Source organism: Eublepharis macularius, chromosome 1 (assembly GCF_028583425.1).
Source record: "Eublepharis macularius isolate TG4126 chromosome 1, MPM_Emac_v1.0, whole genome shotgun sequence".
NCBI lineage: Eukaryota > Metazoa > Chordata > Lepidosauria > Squamata > Eublepharidae > Eublepharis > Eublepharis macularius.
Genome location: NC_072790.1, coordinates 252,610,259 through 252,629,665, shown reverse-complemented (window position 1 = coordinate 252,629,665; position 19,407 = coordinate 252,610,259). Strand labels below are relative to the sequence as shown.

The window sequence follows — 19,407 nt, the reverse complement described above, 5'->3', positions numbered from 1 at the left end:
CATCAGTGGCTATTAGCCACAGGAGATAGATGGTATTCTCTTTGTGGGGAGGTGGTGCTCTGTTGTCTTGGTGCTGGAAGGAAGGCAGTGGGAGGGCTTCTGGTGTCCTGGCCTCACTGACAGTCCTTTAGATGGCACTGGATTTCTAGCCACTGTGTGTGACAGAATGTTGGACTGGATGGGCCACTGGCCTGATCCAACATGGTTTTGCTTATGTTCTTATGTTCTTATGCTTGTCCCCCACCCCAGAGTTACCAAGCTTGCCCATCTGGCTCACAGAAGAGACCCTGGGGGACTTTCCGCTACGCTTCTAGGCAAGCGGACCGCAAACCCTGCTCTCCTCTGAGCTGCAACAGATGCCTGGGTGAGACTGCGTCTGCACTCTGAGAGTAGGTGGCAGGAGAAGGCCAGAGAGGGGACGGGGTGAGCAGTCTGAATAATCACTTGCAAGACCGCCACAGAAAATGCCTGTTGCCTTGGTTTTGGGATACGGCGTCTGCGGCACGAAAAAGAGGGAGGTGGGAGTAGATTAAGATTTGTGTGGGTTCCAGTTTGCACAGGTGACTATAATTACTACATTCAATCACACCCAGGTTTAACCAACCAGGGTATAATTAAGGACTGGGAACACACTGAGAAGCTATCAGTAAGAGCATTTTGCCGGTGTGCAATGCCACTGCCAGGGCTCCCATAGAGGCATATCTGCCCACCCCTTTAGGAGTTTTAAAGAGAAACGGAGAAGGTTTCTGGTCCCCAAGATTAACTGAGGAGAAGCAGAGCTTAAAATGTAGAGGCCGTTCTCTGTACCTGAAATGGCTTCCCGCTCTCTCCTGTTTTAGGGGGAGGAAGGAAGGACTATAAAGGTTTCAAATAAATTTGCCAGGTTGATTCACTCTCTTCCATAAAGCACCTCCCCCCAAAACTATTCCTGAACCACCCTAACTGTGTCTTGCATGCCCACTTTTATAGATCTTTTAAGCTGCCTACGACAGATAATTGGCTCACCGAGCCCGAAACGATCTACTCTGCCAGGCAGCAAAGCTCTGCAAGAGTTCCGGTTTATGTCTTTTCTAGCCCTGTCGGCAGAGATCACAGGGAATGGCCAACTACAAAAGGCCCAGAATCCTCTGCAACATTCTGTGCCAGCCATGCTGAGGCTCTAGAAAAGAGCCAGAGTCCAGGAGCCCCTATAAGACTTACAAGATGTGTGGTGTGGGATGAGCTTCCGTGAGCCACAGCTCACTTCTTCAGATACCTCAAGATTAACTGAGGAGTGACCTGTGAGAAGTGAGCTGGGGCTCATGGAAGCTCATCCCCTACCACAAATGTTGTTAGTCTTATAGGGGCTCCTGGACTCTTGCTCTTTTCTACTGCTATAGACAGACTACCAGGGCTCCCATCTTGATCTATGCTGAGGCTCCTTAGCAGTAAAGTCCTCTAGAGTAGGAAGTGTGAGAGGCACCACCCTAAAACTCAAGGTTTAAAGGCAGAGTCAGGCTGTTCCGTGCAAAAAGGAAGCCATGCCGGAGTTAAGCACCTTATCGTGTTTTTTCTGCTTTGTCTCAGTGAGAAAAATGCACTATAAATGCAGTAAATAAACCAACATTCACTGAAACGAGGCGCGAAATGCATCGAACGGCTGCAGCCTTGTCCAATATGCTCTTGTTCCATGCTGGTCTTCAGAGCTGAGTCACCTGCATGTGCAGAACGGCATCCAGCGGGACCCAAACTGTTCCTCTATGACCTGCATGTTGCTGTTGCGCAGCCAGTCACGAGCACAGCAGGGCTTCCCCAACAACTCACCAAGTAGTCATCCGGCCGTATACCGAAGAGCTCACGGAAATAGCGGAAGGCGACAGGGGCATAGGTCTTGAAGCGGAAGTCGTTGTAGTGATGGGCCGGCGTCAGATTGCTGCCTTCACTGGAGGGGAAGGAACAAAGTAAGCACCCCCATACGTCTTTAAAGGAAACTCTCTTCGGAGTTCGAAACCGGTCAAACTTTCCTCAACAGGTCTTCCACAAAAGAACCCCTGAAGGCCACGGAGGATGCCAGGGAGCATGCAGGAGGACGCACGCTGTACACAAAGGGAAACCCGTTGCCCGGGTACCAAGCAAATGCCCTCCCCTGAACACCATTCCCTGCAGCTGCACATGGCAAGAGAAGCCTGCTCACGATAAACACTCTCAAGTGTGCGGAGATAAGGCTGAGTGCAAATATTTTAAATGCCAAAATTAGAGGAAAAGGTCTCTTGCTCCATGCATACATTACTGGCTGCCTGAGAAACGTGCAGCCTCCATCATCCCCTGGAGACTCAGAACGTAAATATATGCCTTATACCATGTCAGACCATTCGCCCCTGTGGCGCTGTATTCCCATTGGAGCTCGCTGGCAGAGAAGGGCTTCCCCGGAACATTTCATAAGAGATATTGTGGAATGGACGACGCGGGGGCAGCGCATGCCCCCCGCTGCCAAGGCAAGGCCACTTCCCATAAAGCCTGAAAATCTGCCCCGTCCCTTTCCAGCTTTCGCATGGAAGAAATGCTTAGCCTACTGCCTTCCTGACCACCCTGCCATCCGCTGCACTCAAGAAGTGGGGGCCCGAGAAGGGCAAACGCTCACCTGGGGAAGAATATACTCTCGACTACGTAGAAGTCCTGCATAAGAACATCGCGCTCCGGCTTGGTGCTCAGGCTTCCCACCGTGTGGGTGATTCCAAGCTGGATGGCGCCTTTGAGTGCAGACGACGTTGTCTGGAGGACAGCAAGCACAAGGAGCGAGCGTCAAACCCCTCTTGCAAGAAGGAGGAAAGCTTCCCTTCAGAAGCGAACACAGTTCTAGGGAGTATATTCCCACCACAGGGGTGTGGGGCTTTTTGTTTTTACTTTTCAGCTGTTTTTTTAATATAATTCCGTCGTTTTTCATTTGCTAACCACCCTGGAAGTGCTGTTTGAGACCAAAATACAAATAAGTTTTTAAAAGCCAGAAATCCCTCCTTCCAACTGGCGCCAATCAGATGGCATTCTAAACCCATACCTATCGCTCTCCCCCCTGTCCTGGAAGAGACCCCTCCCCAGCCCTTTGCACTGCAAGGGCAGGCACAACGAGAAGCTCTTGGCGACAGCCGCTGTTCTACTTGCCTTGATGTGTGGATTGTATGGGGCTTTTTTCCAAAATGCACAAACCACTATTTGTTTACAACAAAGGGGCTTGTTTTCCTATTCAGTGTTTCCCACACACCTAACTGGAGGCATTGCAGAACTGTTAAAAGCAAAACACGAAGTATACAAGGCTCTTAACATCCTACTAGGAGTAAATTAGCCATTTATTTTCTAATTAGCCATTTATTTTCTAATAAATTAGCCATTTGTTTTCTAAACCTAGGGAGTACAGCATGGTGAAGTGGTTAGAGCACTGACCTAGGACCTGGGAGATCCTGCTGTGCCCTGGAAGCTCACGAGGCGGCCTTGGGCCAGTCACACACTCTCAGCATGACTTACCTCACAAGGTTGTTGTGAGGATCAAATGGAGGAGAGGAAAACGATGCAAGCTGCTTTGGATCCCCATTGGGGATAAATGAAATCAAAGGAAATAAATGAAATACAAGTGGGGAAAAGAATGGAACCTCACCAGTGAGACTGAAATGTCCATTGATGAATCTACCCAAGACAGTGGGTGCTTGCCTGCCCGCATCCAGAAACGAAACAAAACAGCAGATTGGACCAATACAGAGAAGCGCAGGGGTGGGTGGGTCCACCCAGGCAAAGCTGCTTTGCCCAAGGACAGCCTGGCTGTCTTCTGCGATCCAGGCTCCAGCCAGGTCAGCGTTCCCTTTCCAGGCCAAGGCCTCTGGGCACCTGAACGAGCGGTTAGCAGGCCTCTCCTCCTCCGTGAATCAGCCAGGAAAAAACGCTTCCCAGCTTCCACAGAGGCCTCGTTAAGTCACAAAAGCATCGCTTGTGGGGCAGGGCCCCAACTCCACTACCAAGGGAAGCCTGAGCCCTGGAGCAACAGACCCCACACTTTTCTTTCCCCTGGTCCGTGGCGTGGAAAGTTTTATCCCGGCTCACAGAATCCTGAAATACTTTCCCAACCCAGGTTTTGAAAGAGAGACACACCGAGAGAGACAGAGCAAAATGGATGGCTGTGTTAGTCTGTCCGCAGCAGCAGAAAAGAGCAAGAGTCCAGCAGCATCTCTACGACTAACAAAATTTGTGGTAGGGCAGGAGCTTTTGTGAGCCACAGATCACTTCTTCAGAGGTGAAGAAGTGAGCTGTGACTCTTGCTCTTTTCTACTGCTACAGAGCGACCGACAGAGAGAGACCCTCTTCCTCCCCCTCCCAGTTTCGGTCAACCTTCCTTGCCCTGGAGTGGATTCCTGTTTGACCAAGGAGAGCTGTGTTTGGGACGGTGGCTTAAAGCCCTTCTCTTGTGCCACATCCCAGTAAAAACAGCTGAACTGAAGGGGCGGCTGCCTCCCTCCCCGCAATCCATTTTAATAAGCTGATTCCATCCCAAACACCAGCGGAAGGCTCCTCCCCTTTGTGTTTCTGTTGTTATCTCCCCCCCCGCCCCCCTCCAAGGAGCCAAAACTGCCCTTCTATGATCCCAAATGGCTCCATGCTGGAGATCTCCTCAAATGAGCCTGCAGTGCGCCCAGCCCCCACAAAACAGCAAGCCAGACAAGACGCCCGGTGGTGGCATTCCCCCACTCCCACCCCCTATATTTTTGTTTCATGTAAGTGTTACACTAAACATCTGTGGCGTAACTTTTAAGCCCCACAGATAAAAGATAAGTGATTGGGAAAACTCCACCCCGAGACTCCCTCGCAGGGATGTTTGTGAGGGGAGGGTTGCTCACCCTCCTGACTCTTCTCATGGTGGGGGGAGGGGGGGGAAAGAGGAGAATACCTACCTTTGCTATTGCGTTACCTTTGTGTGTGTGAGCATGCACACTTTATTTAAACATAACCCAAGCTAGTATTCCTTACGACTACAAAGGCAGGCTTGGAAGGACACACGGCAACATCTCAGAAGCCAGAACGGGAGCGTGTCTTAAGAGGGGAATAGGACTGGGAAGTAACAGACCACAGAGAGAGTCAGCCCCCCTCACACCAACAAGTTCTGCAACATGGAGCTAATAGTGGCCCACCTTAAAGGGCTGTTGCTAGAATTCCTGTAAGAACATCCATTAAGAACTCTGAATGTTCTACCTGCTATCTATGTGTCACTTGAATCAGACTTTGGTGCTTCTTGCTCCTCTCCATGACTAAGAAAAGCAGTCGTATGCAGAATAAGTCACCCAAACGTGGATGGAATTATCCAGATTTCCCACCACCCTGTAAACATACAGAGCCTTCTTCCCATCAAAGGCCTGAGCTAGGCCCCAGCAGCAATCCACGGGTTTGGGGGCGGGGTGGAACTGAGAGCAGCCAAAAAGCTTAAGCTATTATCTAGACATAAAACAAAGGGGAAAGCAGGGTTTTGTGTAATCCTGAACAAGCCAAGGAACAGCCATCGCAACAAGCCAACGCAATGCCTCGGGGAAAGGTGGACACCAACATAGCTCAAGACAACAAGCCAAAAGGAAACAGGAAGTGGTGCCTTCTGGCGCTCTCACACTTGCACACCAGCTACTCCTGTGAAACTCCAGGGAGCTGCTCCAAAAACTGGCGTACGGAACTGCTCCGATAGGACAGAAACAGCCCAACTGACCAAGGCAGTAAAAAGAGCGCAGGCACCAACTCTTCAAACCGCCGTCGCCTCTTCCACCTTCGCTGCACTCTGGTTCCATCATCACCCTCCCCCCCCCTTCAGCACTTTACCCCCACCCCCTTCTCTTCAGCACGCTATCAACTGCAAACAGGATTCACGCCTTCTTTTCACGTGCGGCCACTTACGTAAAACGACCACTGTCCAAACGAGGGGGTTGTGCTAACATCCATTTAATCCGGAGACGAGATACGGATTCTTCAGCAGAACAAGGGGGCACATACTGAGCAGCTTCCACTTAAGTCAGGGGCTGGGAACCCAAAGATTTCCCATTCAATACTCCTGTTGCAGGGAAGGGGCGGGGGGGGGGGGGAGAACCCCACAGTATCCTCAAGAAAAGCAAATCCTGGTCGAATCCCAAAGCTGACCAGCAGCTACCAGGGTGGAAAAGGTCCCACAGAGAACGAATCTCCTGAAGGTGTAAGAGAAGCCCTGCCTCGGAAACAGAAAGACGACGCTTCGGCCTTCGCCCCCTCTATCTGCCAGCATGTGCCTACCGGGAGCTGCTTGCGAAGAGGTTTGACGTTTACCTGAGTTGCCTCCGCCTTTTATGCTCCGGTGGATGACTCAGATGCTCGAGAATGTGGGGCGGAATCTAATGGAGGGAGGAGAGAAAGAACAAGAAAGAGGGAGACACACACACTCCAGGGGAAAAGATGCAAAGCAGCCGCTACCTTTTTATAGGTGGTTTCGCCTGTGGAGTCCACGCCCCTGTGCCCTTTCTTTATTGTCTGTGAAGAGTGTCCAGAAGATCCCGCCATCTAGGATCGGGAGCAAAGGAAAAATAACAAGAGATAACAGGTCTTTTAATATCCCAGATGTTTTGTTGTGGATGGATAAATGGACTCAGGAGGCTAACGTCAAGGCACCAGATTCCAGCCATGGGGCTGCCAGTATGACCTCTAAACAAAGGAGAGGAGGGAAGAAAAGAATGCTCCCATTGATGTGCTAACAAGAGCCACTCAATACAACTGGGGGGGGGGGTGAGTTGGGAGTGGCTGGCATCCACTGAATGCTACTCAAAAAGAATTAACAGCTTTTGCGCTGAAAAGGGAGGGAGGGCCAGAAGCTCGGCGGGCAGAATATCTGCTCTGGATGCAGAAGGCACCAAGTTCAGTGCCCGGCACCTTCTGCTTAAAGGCTGAGATCATGGAGAGACCTTGGACATCTGCAGCTGGTCAGAGAAGACAAGACCGACCTTAATAGCCCAAGGGCCTGACTCAGTATAATGTGGCTTCATGCATTCTTAGCATGGGAGAGACTACAGCTCTGCCAAAGGGAGAAGTCTGGAAGCTTGACTTCTTCTTCATGGTCAAAGAAAGGCAACCAGAAGCTCTCAGAGGCGAGTCATGAAGACTGAAGCCTCCCAGTTACACAGGCACATGCTGGCCCCTCCGTGTCTCATTCATATAAATAAATACTTCGGAAGAGCTCATTTAAGTCCACGCTGTATACAGAAAAGGGAACACAGCAGGACTAGAACAGAACCTAGACCAGAGGTTCTCAACCCCAGAGTGGACCTAAGAACCCCCGCGGTTGTCAGTAAGAAGATTAGTAAAGTCCAACAGTACAGGCTTCTTGTGCATGACCTACTCCTTGAGTGATCAACTGGAGGACTGTGTTCTAGGGCACAGTCTCACGCTCAACATGCCTGCCAGCACCCAAGACAAGCCACTTGACTCTCTCAAATACACCACAGAATGCAGCAGACATGCAGGGCCCATCACAGTAAACCCTTTCACATGGCGTTCATGTTTAGTTTCCCCAACTGTATATAAACAACTACAGGAGCAAAGGCAGTGCACACACATAGCCTCTTCTTCCATGTATTCTTCAGCACCCACAGAGAAATTAAAAAAAAAAAAAAGATCACAGTGGAAAGCAAACTGCCTGCTCAGACGTGTCATACCCGTGGCATGAAAGGTGCCCCATATACCCCGCTAGACCTCCCCCCAGATCACAGGTCAGGGCTGCCGTGAGAAGCTATACACTGCAGCCCTACCAGACATCTCAATGAGAGAAGGCCGGCCTAAAAGCAGGTTTCACGTTAACCACACCAGAGCACCCACAGCACTCTCTTAGCAGTACAGGCAATCTTATTTCATTTCTTCCCTGACAGCTTCAAAGTTATTCTGGGGTCTCATTTGCACAGGTGTCTGCACTAGACCGTGGCAAGGAAGAAGAGAGAGTGGCCTTGGTGCGGCATACCTACGGGACCGCCTCCCTCCCTATGTTCCTCTGCAGCAGCTTCGCTCATCTGAACAGGGTCTCCTGCAGGTGCCAGGCTGCACACGGGTGAAGTCAACAGCCGCCCGTACATGGGCTTTCTCTGTGGTGGCCCCTACCCTGCGGAATGGTCTGCCTGAGGAGGTCAGGAGAGCCCCCACCCTCCTGGCTGTCCGCAAAAATGGTGCAAAACCGAATGATTCAAAAAGGCTTTTTACTCAGATAGGAACGCGGTATTGTAGGGAGGCCATCTCAGACGCTTCGTTAATGACTTAGGGACCATGGACTTCACCACTATGTTGCCTTACCTACTATCCGTTGCTTTAAATATGCGCTCCTATGGCTATGCTTCATGCTGTCTAATGTCAGCCCTAGAACTGCTGATGCTCTGTTACAGCAATTCTTCAACTCTGTACTGGATCCTTGCTAGTGGCTATTTCTTTGTATTTACCCTATGGCATAGTTTATGAAAATGTCCTTGATCCTGATTGTACTAGTCTCATACTATGTAATCCACCTTGAGTCTCAGTGAGAAAGGCGGACTATAAATGACGTAAAACAAATAAATGCACCCTGCTAGGCTGAAACAATGTTGTGCTGGCTTGCAGAGGGTGCTCTTGCAGTTCTAATTCTGGTGGACCAGAGGCTGGAGAAAAGGCTTAGAACCCTTGACTTTAAAAAAAATGCCTGCGACTTACTTCCTCTTGGATCAAGTTCTCAGTTCTTGGTTTAGAATGCGGTCACCCTTCCCACTGTGCATAGATCTTTGAAAGTGAGTCAGAACACGACCGATCGATACTCAGCACTCTGACTGACCCGTCAGCCCTAGTCAGGAGCAGGAGCCCCCACCCCCCATGGAGTGCGTGGCCCGCAACATGCATTTTTGCCAGCCACTGCAGCTTACCTCGAGTGACTTCTTCAATGTGTTTGTTCCTGGTGCCCCTAGCAGCAAAAGAAAGGGGAAAACATCAATTAGTCGCTTGAATTAATTGCACAGCTGAGCCACAAAGCTCACTGGATGGACAGTGGCTTGTCATTATCTCATAAGATGGCTAGAAGGGCCCTGGTGAATCAGACCAGTCGTCCATCTTGTGAGGTGACCTGATTCACACAGCAGCCAGTCAGTTGCCCTGGGTGGACAACAAACAGGGCTCTGAGGCCAAGCCTTCCCCAGGTGTTGCCTCCTAGCATTGGGGCTCAGACTTTTGAGCCCCTAGGCCCCTTTAGGCACCACAGCCACCTGATGAAGAGAGCTGGGGGTTCTCAAAAGCTTACGCATAATTACCAACAATAAAGTTGGTTAGTCCTTAAGGGGCAACTGGACTCTTTACTATTTTGCGACTACGGACTAACACAGCTAACTCCTCTGGATCTATTATAGCCACTGACAGACCTCTCCTCCTGGAATCCTTCTAGTCCCCTTGAAAATCCATCCACGCCATCACCACCTCCACTGGCAGTACGTTCCACAATTAAATTAATTTACTCATTGAGTAAAGAATTTCTTTTTGTTCATCCTGAATCCACTGCCCAGTAACTCCGTCGGGTGACCCCCTCCAAGTGCTACTGTAGAGAGGGGGAGGAAAAAGGCCTCTTCTTTCCTGGAAGTAGGCTTCCTACACCTATCCCTGTCTCCTTCGTAGCCCCTCCTACCTTCACTTTCTTCCCAATGAAGCCCCTTCGACCACCCACAGTATGAAGACATTGGGCCGTGCTGACTGACCACCACCCTGCAGGACGGCCGGCTCTTCTGTTGAGCCACGGTAGGCTGTGTAGCTTGTGAAAGGCTGGGGAAGCTTCGATCTCCTCTCCCCGGCCCCTTACCCTTACCCTGCAGGAAATCGTAATATTTTATAGCATATGAAGCTGGATATCCTGATGCAAATAATGCTTTGTGGAGATTTAAATGCTCACACAGGGAGGGACCATCTAACAATGGGATGGAATTCAGGAAGGGTCTTCCCAAAATAAAGCAAAAGTCCAGGGACACCTGAAAGATTAACAACATATATTTCAATATGAGTTTTCATAAATCAAACGACTTCCCCCCCCCACATATCGGAGGAAGTGATCGGCGACTTACAAAAGCTCAAACTGAAATAAATGTTGTTAGTGTATCAGGTGCTCCGCTGGACTTTTTTCTGTTTTGCGGCAACTAATCTTCCCAAGATAACAAAGGTAAATAAGTCCAACCAAGCTTTATTTAATTTGATGCTTAAATATCAATTGTTTCAATTAAATTGGAGCTGTACAAAGTTACGTCAAAGGGCTGTTTTATCTTTGCAGCCAACAGCAGAGGCACTTGTGTGGGTTACATATTCGTGTCTCTTGTTTTATGGTTAAAAGTGGCTTCTCTGGAGACATTAGGGCAGAAAGCGGTTATCTCCCTTTTGTGGGTTGTTTACGTTTCCAGGTGCCATTCTCAATTATTTCCTGATCATAAAATGTGGGTTAGGGTGAGAAATGAAGTTGGACTTGGAAACTGAACGACTGTTTCCAGATGATACAATGCTTGATCTTACAAACCAAGTCTCAGAAGATGAACGTATTGCAGCAGAAATATATAAGGAGGTAGTGAACTAATCGAGACCCCTTGTGTCTACTAAATGTTCTTCTCAAAAATATAAAGGCCAGGGGGCATCTGGTATGACGATGACTGTAAGGTAGGGGAAAAGATCGTATCTAGGTGGATTAAGGAAACTAGAGACAGTCGATCTGAGGAAGTTGGTTCAGCTTTATTAACTAAGAGAAGGTTATATAAAAGGCTAATTAAGCCAAAGAAAGTTTTCTATAGGCAAAGAGGGAAAGACTGGGGTCAGGGGTATTATTTAAAGAGGAAGCTAACTTCCTCTTTAAGGAAACCACTAATTAATGGCACTGGATCCAGAAAAGGAAGAGGCAATAGATTATACTGCACATTTACGATGGCTAATGGAGCATAACAGAGAATTTCAGAAGAAAATCAGGCGGTGTTTTAAAGATTACAACAAAGCTTTTGACTGTGTAGATCATGAAAAGCTGTGGATGATGTTAAAAGACATGGGAAACAGAGTGATTTCCAATTGGCAAAGGTGTCAGACAAGGATTCATATTATCTCCCTAACTGTTCAACCTCTATGAAGAGCATATCGTAAGGAAAGCTGGATTAGATCTAGAAGAAGGTGGAGTGAAAACTGGTAGAAGGAACATTAACAATTTGAGATACACAGATGACATCATGTTACTGGCAGAAAATAGTGAAGACTTGAAATGACTACTGATGAAGGTTAAGGGAGAAAGTGCCAAAGCAGGATTACAACTGAACATCATGTAAATTCAAGTTTGAAAAATCTAAGCAAGACGGTTAATGACAGGATGTTTAGGAGGTTCTTGGTTCATAGGGGTGCCATAAGTCAGAAACAACTTAATGGCACATAGCACACGCAATGAATGGCACTCACACATGAATAAGATCTACAGAGGATGTCTGATTAATCAACCTCCTTCACACCATTTGATACTTGTACAAGAGCCAGTTACTAAAAGAGAGGTAGTACCTGAGATGGACAAATGAATAGAGGGGGAAAGCCGCAGTGAAAATAGGTGACCACCTGAAATAGTTGAACAAAACGGTGGGTGCCAGTTCTTGCAAAATTATTTATACCTATTAATATGACAGGAAATTTTCCCTAGAATTGGATTATTAGTGTGGTAGTGCCAATCTATAAACAAGTAACAGTAACCCTTAAACCACTTATAAGAATGTTCAAAATAGCTTACAAATTACATTAATGTTATTTATTGCATAAATAGGAGGCTTGAGGGGAAGTTCATAAAATTATTAAAGAGGAATAAGCAGGACCCCGCAAGAACAGACGTACCATAGATCGCTGCTTTGGACAGCATCATAGAGACAATTCATGGACTCTCCATTAACTTGCTTGCAGCATTTATTCATTTATCTTCTGCCTTTGTTGGTTTAATAAGACAGGGATCGTTTGTGGGAAACGTTAGCGGAGACATCAGCTGCACGGGCTGGCTAACTTTCAGACTTCATTTGAACAGTTTTATGCAAGTCAGCAGAGATGAGAACCTTCTGCAAAGTGTCATACAGGGTTGCGTTAGGGTTTGCTTTTAATTTAATATTTTATTAGGGTTTGCTTTTAATGTTTTATTCATAATGCTGTACAGGACATGGACTCTTGACTTTCCTCCCTCCTACTCAGGGACCAGGTAAAGGTTTAGCCCTGTAGCAATGCTGAAGACATGATTTCACTGTCAACAAACCAAATATGTCTGAGATGAAAAGTTTTGTGCTTTCTGTTAAGAGGGAGCAGCTTAGTATTAACAACTCTAAAACAAAGGGCTTTTTGGAAAGAGATCTAAGAAATATAAATGGAGTACAGGTGGACATCCCATAGAACAGTGTACAATTCTTAAATATCTGAGGATACATTTTAATGAACAAAGAACTCATCTGGAGGAGGCTGAAATCACAGCTTCACAAATGACTCAATAGATTTTGAGATTTTCCTGTTCAAGAGGATGTCAGCTAGTAGAGCCTGCTCTTAAAATGTATGTCGGGAAAGCGGCTGCTCAGAGGAGTTATGGATTTGAGATTCAGGGAATGGATGGGTATGGGTAATATTACTCTTTTAGAGTCCCGGCAAACTAGCTTCTTTAAAAGCCTTTTATCGATATTTCCCAGAACACCAGCAGCAATTTCGAGAGAACAGATAGGCCTTTCTTCTATTGAATCCAGAACAAATTAAAGAATGATTTGATACTGGTGCAGATTAAATGATAAGGCAGATTCCAGGATACCAAATGAATGCTAGTACGAGCAACTGAGACAGGGTGGGGGGACTGGATCAGATTTGCCAAGATAGAGTGAGGCAATAGTCAGTATCTCCCAAACAGGCAATTAAAGTTTCAATATAGTCTTCATAATCAGATATTTCTATGACATGTCAGGTGGAACAGAAAAGTAATGTTATTTTTAATTGGTTTTCTTATTGGTATGTACATATTAAAAAGACCATTATATTTGCGGTTATATAACATTTCTTTTCCAAGTTTAAGGAACACAGTCACAGATTCCAACAGATGCCTAGAGCGTATTTGGACGGCAGGTATCAGCATATCCCTATTACAGACTCACTGCGTAGATGTCAAAATGGTGTTATTGAAAATCTAGTCCTTTTTTTTTGCCTTTTCATCCTCCTCAATGTATTGGTTGGTCATCACAGGATATAATCATTTACGTGTTGTTTGTTAAAGTGTATCTTATCAGGCTGCATTATTTGCATCAAAGAAATCCGGGGGACACATGCCTGGGGAAAAGCCCGATTGAAGAACACAGGACTTGCTTAGGAAAGGCTCCTTAGAGGGCTTGGCTTAGCTTTCAACGAGATGGACTGGAGGTGACTGGGAACTAAGGTGACCGCATACTCTATTATGTCATTACTGAGCTATACATTTTCTTTTTACAGTCCGTATCTATGGTATTGAATTGCTTCAGCTGAAATGCATTACATTTTCCTACTCTTGTTTTTTATGTTTCTGTAACATTTTTTGGTTTGGTGTAGCAGTTAAGAGCATGGGACTCTAATCTGGAGAACCGGGTTTGATTCCCCACTCCTCCGCTTGAAGCCAGCTGGGTGACCTTGGGTCAGTCACAGCTCTCTCAGAGCTCTCTCAGCCCCACCCACCTCACAGGGTGTTTTGTTGTGGGGATAATAGTAACATACTTTGTAAACCGCTCTGAGTGGGCATTAAGTTGTCCTGAAGGGCGGTATATAAATCAATTATTATTATTATTATTATTATTATTATTATTATTATTATTATTATTATTATTAGAAGGGTCTACTGCTTTGGTGTTACTTTCTTTGCTGGGTGGTACATTGCACTTAATCGTTTCCATTTATTTCTATCAACTACTGCTCCTCATTGATCATTGCTGGCCCACAGAGGCAAATTAGGACTCAGCCTTTCAATATACTTTATTCTGGTCACAGATCCAGAGGAGTTAGCCGGGTTAGTCTGTAGTCGCAAACTAGTAAAGAGTCCAGTAGCATCTTTAACACTAATCAACTTTACTGCAGCATTAGCTTTCGAGAACCACAGCTCTCTTCGTCAGATGCATCTGCAATAAAGTTGGTCAGTCTTAAAGGTGCTACTGGACTCTTTACTAGTTTGCTACTTTACTCCGGGCAACCTGGACACTGAGAAGTGGCTGCCAATGCTAGTGAAGTGGAAGAATCCGGTCCTGAGCAGCCACCAGCAGAGGACTTTGCAAAGGGAAGGGAAGTTGGAAGGAGAGATGGGGAAAGCACTTGACCTGACTGGGGTCCTGTAGAAGAGCAAGTTTTTGCTTAAGAATTCTGTGTAACTTTTTAATAGCGTATTGATCAATTTGAACAAAGGAAGTGTTGAAGCACACGAATGTGCGTGTTCCTTATGCTTTTCCGAGGACTGCAAATGAACTTCCGTTGCCTCACTTACAAGATTACTGCAAAGACCTAATAGGGCAGGAGAGGAGGGGGAAAGACAACGTGCATGTCACCCTGGACTCCTGAAGGTATAACAATCGATGTAAACAAATTCCAAGTAAAATATTCGATATAAATGTCGGACCCTTAACTTTAAGTGCTGACTCACTGCTGGTTCCCGCGATGTCTGCTTAGTCATGGTGGAGGGAGGACAAGGAAGCTTCCAGCCTGGTTCAGAGGCAATATTGCTCTGCTTAACACAGCCATGTCGTCCCACCCCACCACCGCCATCTTCGGACCAGGCAGCTCTGGGTCGCGCAGCTGGACTTCCTCCGGCATAAACAGACCCCCCCCCCCAAATTCCTCCCGTTTTTGTGCAGAGACACATTCAGATCTGAATCGTGGTCACTTCTGTAGTCTCCAGAAGCCCAGCAGAGGGATCGATAGGTTCGTATCAAAACTGGCACCACCCAGGAGTTATGCAGCCCATGCGCTTAAGCACAGCGTTATACACAGAGCAAACGCCCACTTACCATAAAAAATGCAAACACAGATGCAACACTACAGTGCATAAATTCAAGGTACTCTCAGCAGGGCAATGCAGTCACGAGACTTACTTGGAAGCCTGTACCTGGGCCCTAGGACCCCTGTACGGGCTTTCCCTAGGCCAGGGCACCAGTCCCTAAAGACCAAAGCTGCTTGGTGGGGGGGGGGGATGGTTTCATCTGCCAAACTGGGAGTGAGAAAGAGAATCCCTCTCAGACGCATACTTAGCCTATCTAACAGGTTAGAGGTAGTTCACGCGCACTCTGAGAACCAATTAGTGTTTGGGTTAGATCTTGTTTTGAACTGGCCTCTATTTATAACATCTCCTCCCACCCCTGTGAATATATATGTATCAGTTTAATGAATGTATATTACATGCATCTGATGAAGGGAACTCTGACTCATGAAAGCCTAATTAACGCTGGAACGTATCTAGCCTTGAAGGCGATTCTGGACTCCGGGTTCATTTTGCTGCTACAGACTAAGATGTAGCAACCCATCTGGAATGAATGTGAAGAAATAGTAACTTTAAAATGAAAGTACCTGCTCCTGGCAAGGACTGGTTTTACTGGCGGGGTCTTTCAGGGCTGGAGATGGGGCGGGGGGGACGACATCATCTCCTGCCATTTTACAAAACATTCTAGGCCCCGACTGATTAGGAGCTACACATATATCCCAAACTGAAATTCGTTTTCTGCTGGTTTTCCATGCTGACAACGAATTTCAGTTTTCACCCCAAAAATCTCTGCTTTCATTTTTAAAATGGAGAGCAAACTTCTGATACAGTTACAAAGACATGCCTGAAAGTGTGAGTGGGAAGATGCTAAAACAGAGGGACTGATCCCCCTGCCCAGCTCCTTGCCCCCATGAGTGGCAAAATCCAAGTAAATTATTAAGAAGGGGGGGGGATCCTGCATGCTGAGAGGGCTATACTCCTCCAGAGGATTATAAAAGACCACCCAGACCTGACCATGGTTCCGCCCCAGTTCTACCTCTTGCGTGCAATCCCAGTACAACTGCTTCTTGCCCTCACCTGCATGACCTACACAACTGTCCCAATCCATGACCCCACTGCTGGCACCCTCAGAACTCCCCCCCTCTCCTCGGCCCCTCACCCTAGCAAGACTCCAACAGCACCGAGAGAAGAAGCCCTCCTTACATTAGGGCAAACTGCCAGCCTTCTCCCCTTGGAAGATGTTGTGAGAGGTTCCAGTATCCGCGATCAAAGGTTTAATCACACTCCCCAGAACACGGTTGCCTCCCCGTACATCCTGTGCTCTCTAGCGAGAGAGTGAATCACCACCCGCCAGGTTGCCAAGTATGCCTTCAGCACAGAGATAAGCATGCGGAGATCGCAGCAGCGAGTCAAGCCTGGCATGACAGATGGGAGACAATCAGGGCAGAGGAAGAGGAGGCTGGCTCAGGCTGCTCTCCGCTTCCCTTTGCAAGCCGGAGGCCTGAGTGAGCCAAGCAAGGCCTCTCAGTTTCAGGGAAACCAGGTCACCGTTCATTGCCAAGGATCTACGTGGACATCTTTTTGCTCCCTACTCAATGAGAAAGCTGAGAGTCAGTGAGGGCAGGCAGGCAAGAGCTCCTCACCGATTTGGCAATGTGGATTCGAGACCTACCTGTGCCGTGGACTCCTGGTTGAGTCCTACGCAGATCCTGAGGCCGTGTAAGCAGATAACCCAGTGAAGACAGTAAAGGGGGGAAATGTGTGTGGAGGGGGGAGCTAGCAGGCTGCTTGGAAAGGGAGGGCCCCTTCCCCACCAGGCTAACTGCTCATGAAGAAACCGTGCAAGCGCTTGAATTAGACTAGATAGATTAGAATCTATTAGACTAGATAGATTAGAGATCCTAATAGTGGAAATCACTGACCCAGGAGCCATTCCAAGAGGACTCAACCAACTATATTTGTTTATTCACAACTCACATGACAGTTTTAACTCCTGACCCATGGAGTGACAATTCTTCACAACGCCTTGCATCACCTACCAGCAGAACTCCTGTGGCCACAAGCGTCTGTTGACCAAGGGTTAGACAGTAGCTTGCGCAACGGCTCTTCAGTTTTCGAGTCCAGAGGAAAGAGGTGGGGTAGAAGAAAACCCCCAAAGATTTTCATTCCCCACATGGGGGAACCAGGCCTCAGGCCTGGAGCCTTTTTCCTTCCTGTGGTGCTCAGCCCCAGGCCATGTTCAACCATGAGTGCCCACAGGGCCTGCGCAGAGTACAATGACTACAAGAGGTGCCCCATCCCACCCCAGGGCTTGGCTTCCAAGGAAGCTCGAGTAGCAGAACCTCTCTCTACAGGAAGGAACCAGTGCCATGGAGGAACATAGCGCCAGCTGCCTGGCCAGGCTTACCACGTCCCCTTTCCCACCTCGTGGGCTGTAGACACAATGCTAGTGGGAGGGCTTCTGAAAGAGAGCCACTGCTGCCACAATTAACCCTGCCGCCCCTGCCTGGAGAGAAGATAAGCAGGCCACACTTATGGAAATCATGCAGGGGCTTTTGTTTTTAAGCAGTGTTGGCGGAGCAAAGCCAAGTTCCTTCAGCTCCGGAATCAGCAATGCTAGTAGTTAATCATCCATTCACAAAACCGCCTCTTGAGCTCCACATGGCATATGCTAAGGCTGTTTATTCAAAGGAATGATGACCAGATCTTTTTCTTTTTTTTTTTGGTCTCTGCTAACCTCAGCCAACGCAGGAAAGTATGACACTCACAGTCGCTTTACAGCTTTGAGTGCCTCATTCTGAGACTGGCTTGGTAAGCTCTGACAAGCCCCATTCCCTGCACAGGCCAGCTGATAGCACACAGACCTTCTGCAGAATTGGGGAGCTGCACAAAGCATTGCCCTCTGGCAGGAGCTTCTTACAGCCTCTGAGACCTGCCTCTTCCCCATCACTTCATACCAGCCTAAAAAGAGCCCTGTGGGATTAAAACAAGGAGGCCAATCAGATCTCTTCAGGCTCTCCTTGAGGGCTTCTCAGAAGCAACAGTCTCCCTGCTTGTGCTCCAGAGCTAGACTGCCTTTGCATCTGGAGGTTCTTGTCAACCCCACCCCTCTACTTTCTCTTCCGGCCTCAGTGCTTGCTAAGACCCTACTCAGACAGACAGCGTTTTTCTGTACAAGCAGGCTACTTTTTCTATCGGCCCCCTACCCTAGCACCTCTCTAGATTCACATAAATAGGGATCCCAGACCCCCACCCCGCCCCCACTTACCTAACCAGTGGGGGGGACACATACCTTCCCTGTGGGCTCCCCTGCGGCGTTGCGCACTTCTGTGCGCAGCAGCCACCGGAATCAGGCCCGTTTTGGCCCGGTTCGGGGCTGCTGCGGAGCACAGGAGTGCTCCTGCACTCCGCAGCACCTGAAAATGGGCCTGATCTGTGGCAACCCAGGCTTGTTTTTGGGCACTGTGGCATGCAGAAGAGCGCCTGTGCTCTGCAGAGCCCCAAAACGGGCCCATGTTGGCGCGAATCGGGCCCATTTTGAGCCGCTGAGCTCCGCAGCGCCTGAAAACGGGCCTGTTCTGCCGCGGATCCGGCCCGTTTCCAGGTGCTGCGGAGCGCAGGAGCGCTCCAGGCCCCTATCCCCTGCCCAGACATAAAAGAATGCTAGCAATTACTTGTGGACAGTCCAATGACTATGACGGCCGTTGAAGGTGAGGGGAGAAGATTCTGTTGCTACAGCCACAAGAATTGCAGCTAGTTTTCTACCTACATACAGCCTCGCAGAATACAGTCCAGCAATCCTGGAGAGCCGGGACCAGCTACAAAATTTCCAAGTTCAGAAGGATGGCGCCCCCAAGTGGCCAATACAAGTGAGACTATTAAAAAAAAAACATGCAAGAAGATGGAAAGGCCCCACCAACCTTTTGCAACAGACTAGAGCGGCTGGTCACACTGAACACACAGACTTCAGGGTGGAAATACCCCGGCTTAAATGACGCAATGGTCTCATTGCTCAACAGAAAGAGGCACCAGTACTGAGTGCAGATCATTCCAAAGGAGGCAAGCGTTCCAAGCAGCTTGGGTGCCTCACTGTCCCCAGTGTCCAACTACTCTATGGAAGGCTGGCCAGGTAGCCTTTTCCATTGCAGATGCTGGGAGCTGGACAAGTGGGCCACTGAAGGACAAAGGCAGGGCGTCTAGTTACTTCAGGGGATGCCTTGGCTATGCGGAAGAATACAGCTTTGTGAATTAATCCCCCCTTGTCCCCCGACTCTCAAATATTGGACATATTCCAGAAATTCCAGAATGCTGAGCGTAGCAAAAAGTCAATTAAAGGGAAAATAGCGAGAAGCTGGGAGAGGAAGTCAACTTGTTCAAGCCCCCAAGACCTTGTAGAATCCAGGAGAGGCAGATTTTAAATGGGCTGAGATTTTCAA

General features: G+C 48.1%; 1 protein-coding gene across 5 annotated transcripts in view; it reads right to left on the bottom strand.

Moving 5' to 3' along the window:
* The window catches only part of PIP5K1A (phosphatidylinositol-4-phosphate 5-kinase type 1 alpha), a 53,036-nt gene that overhangs the window by 25,917 nt on the left and 7,712 nt on the right, over positions 1-19,407 (bottom strand). For 3 of the 5 annotated variants that reach the window (XM_054998533.1, XM_054998542.1, XM_054998556.1), the window contains exons 2-5: positions 8,901-8,938; positions 6,445-6,531; positions 2,621-2,751; positions 1,804-1,921 (exon numbers count right to left, since the gene is read on the bottom strand). In XM_054998533.1, coding sequence (XP_054854508.1) covers positions 1,804-1,921; positions 2,621-2,751; positions 6,445-6,531; positions 8,901-8,938 — 374 coding nt within the window. The other 2 variants (XM_054998547.1, XM_054998565.1) reach the window with 2 other exon arrangements.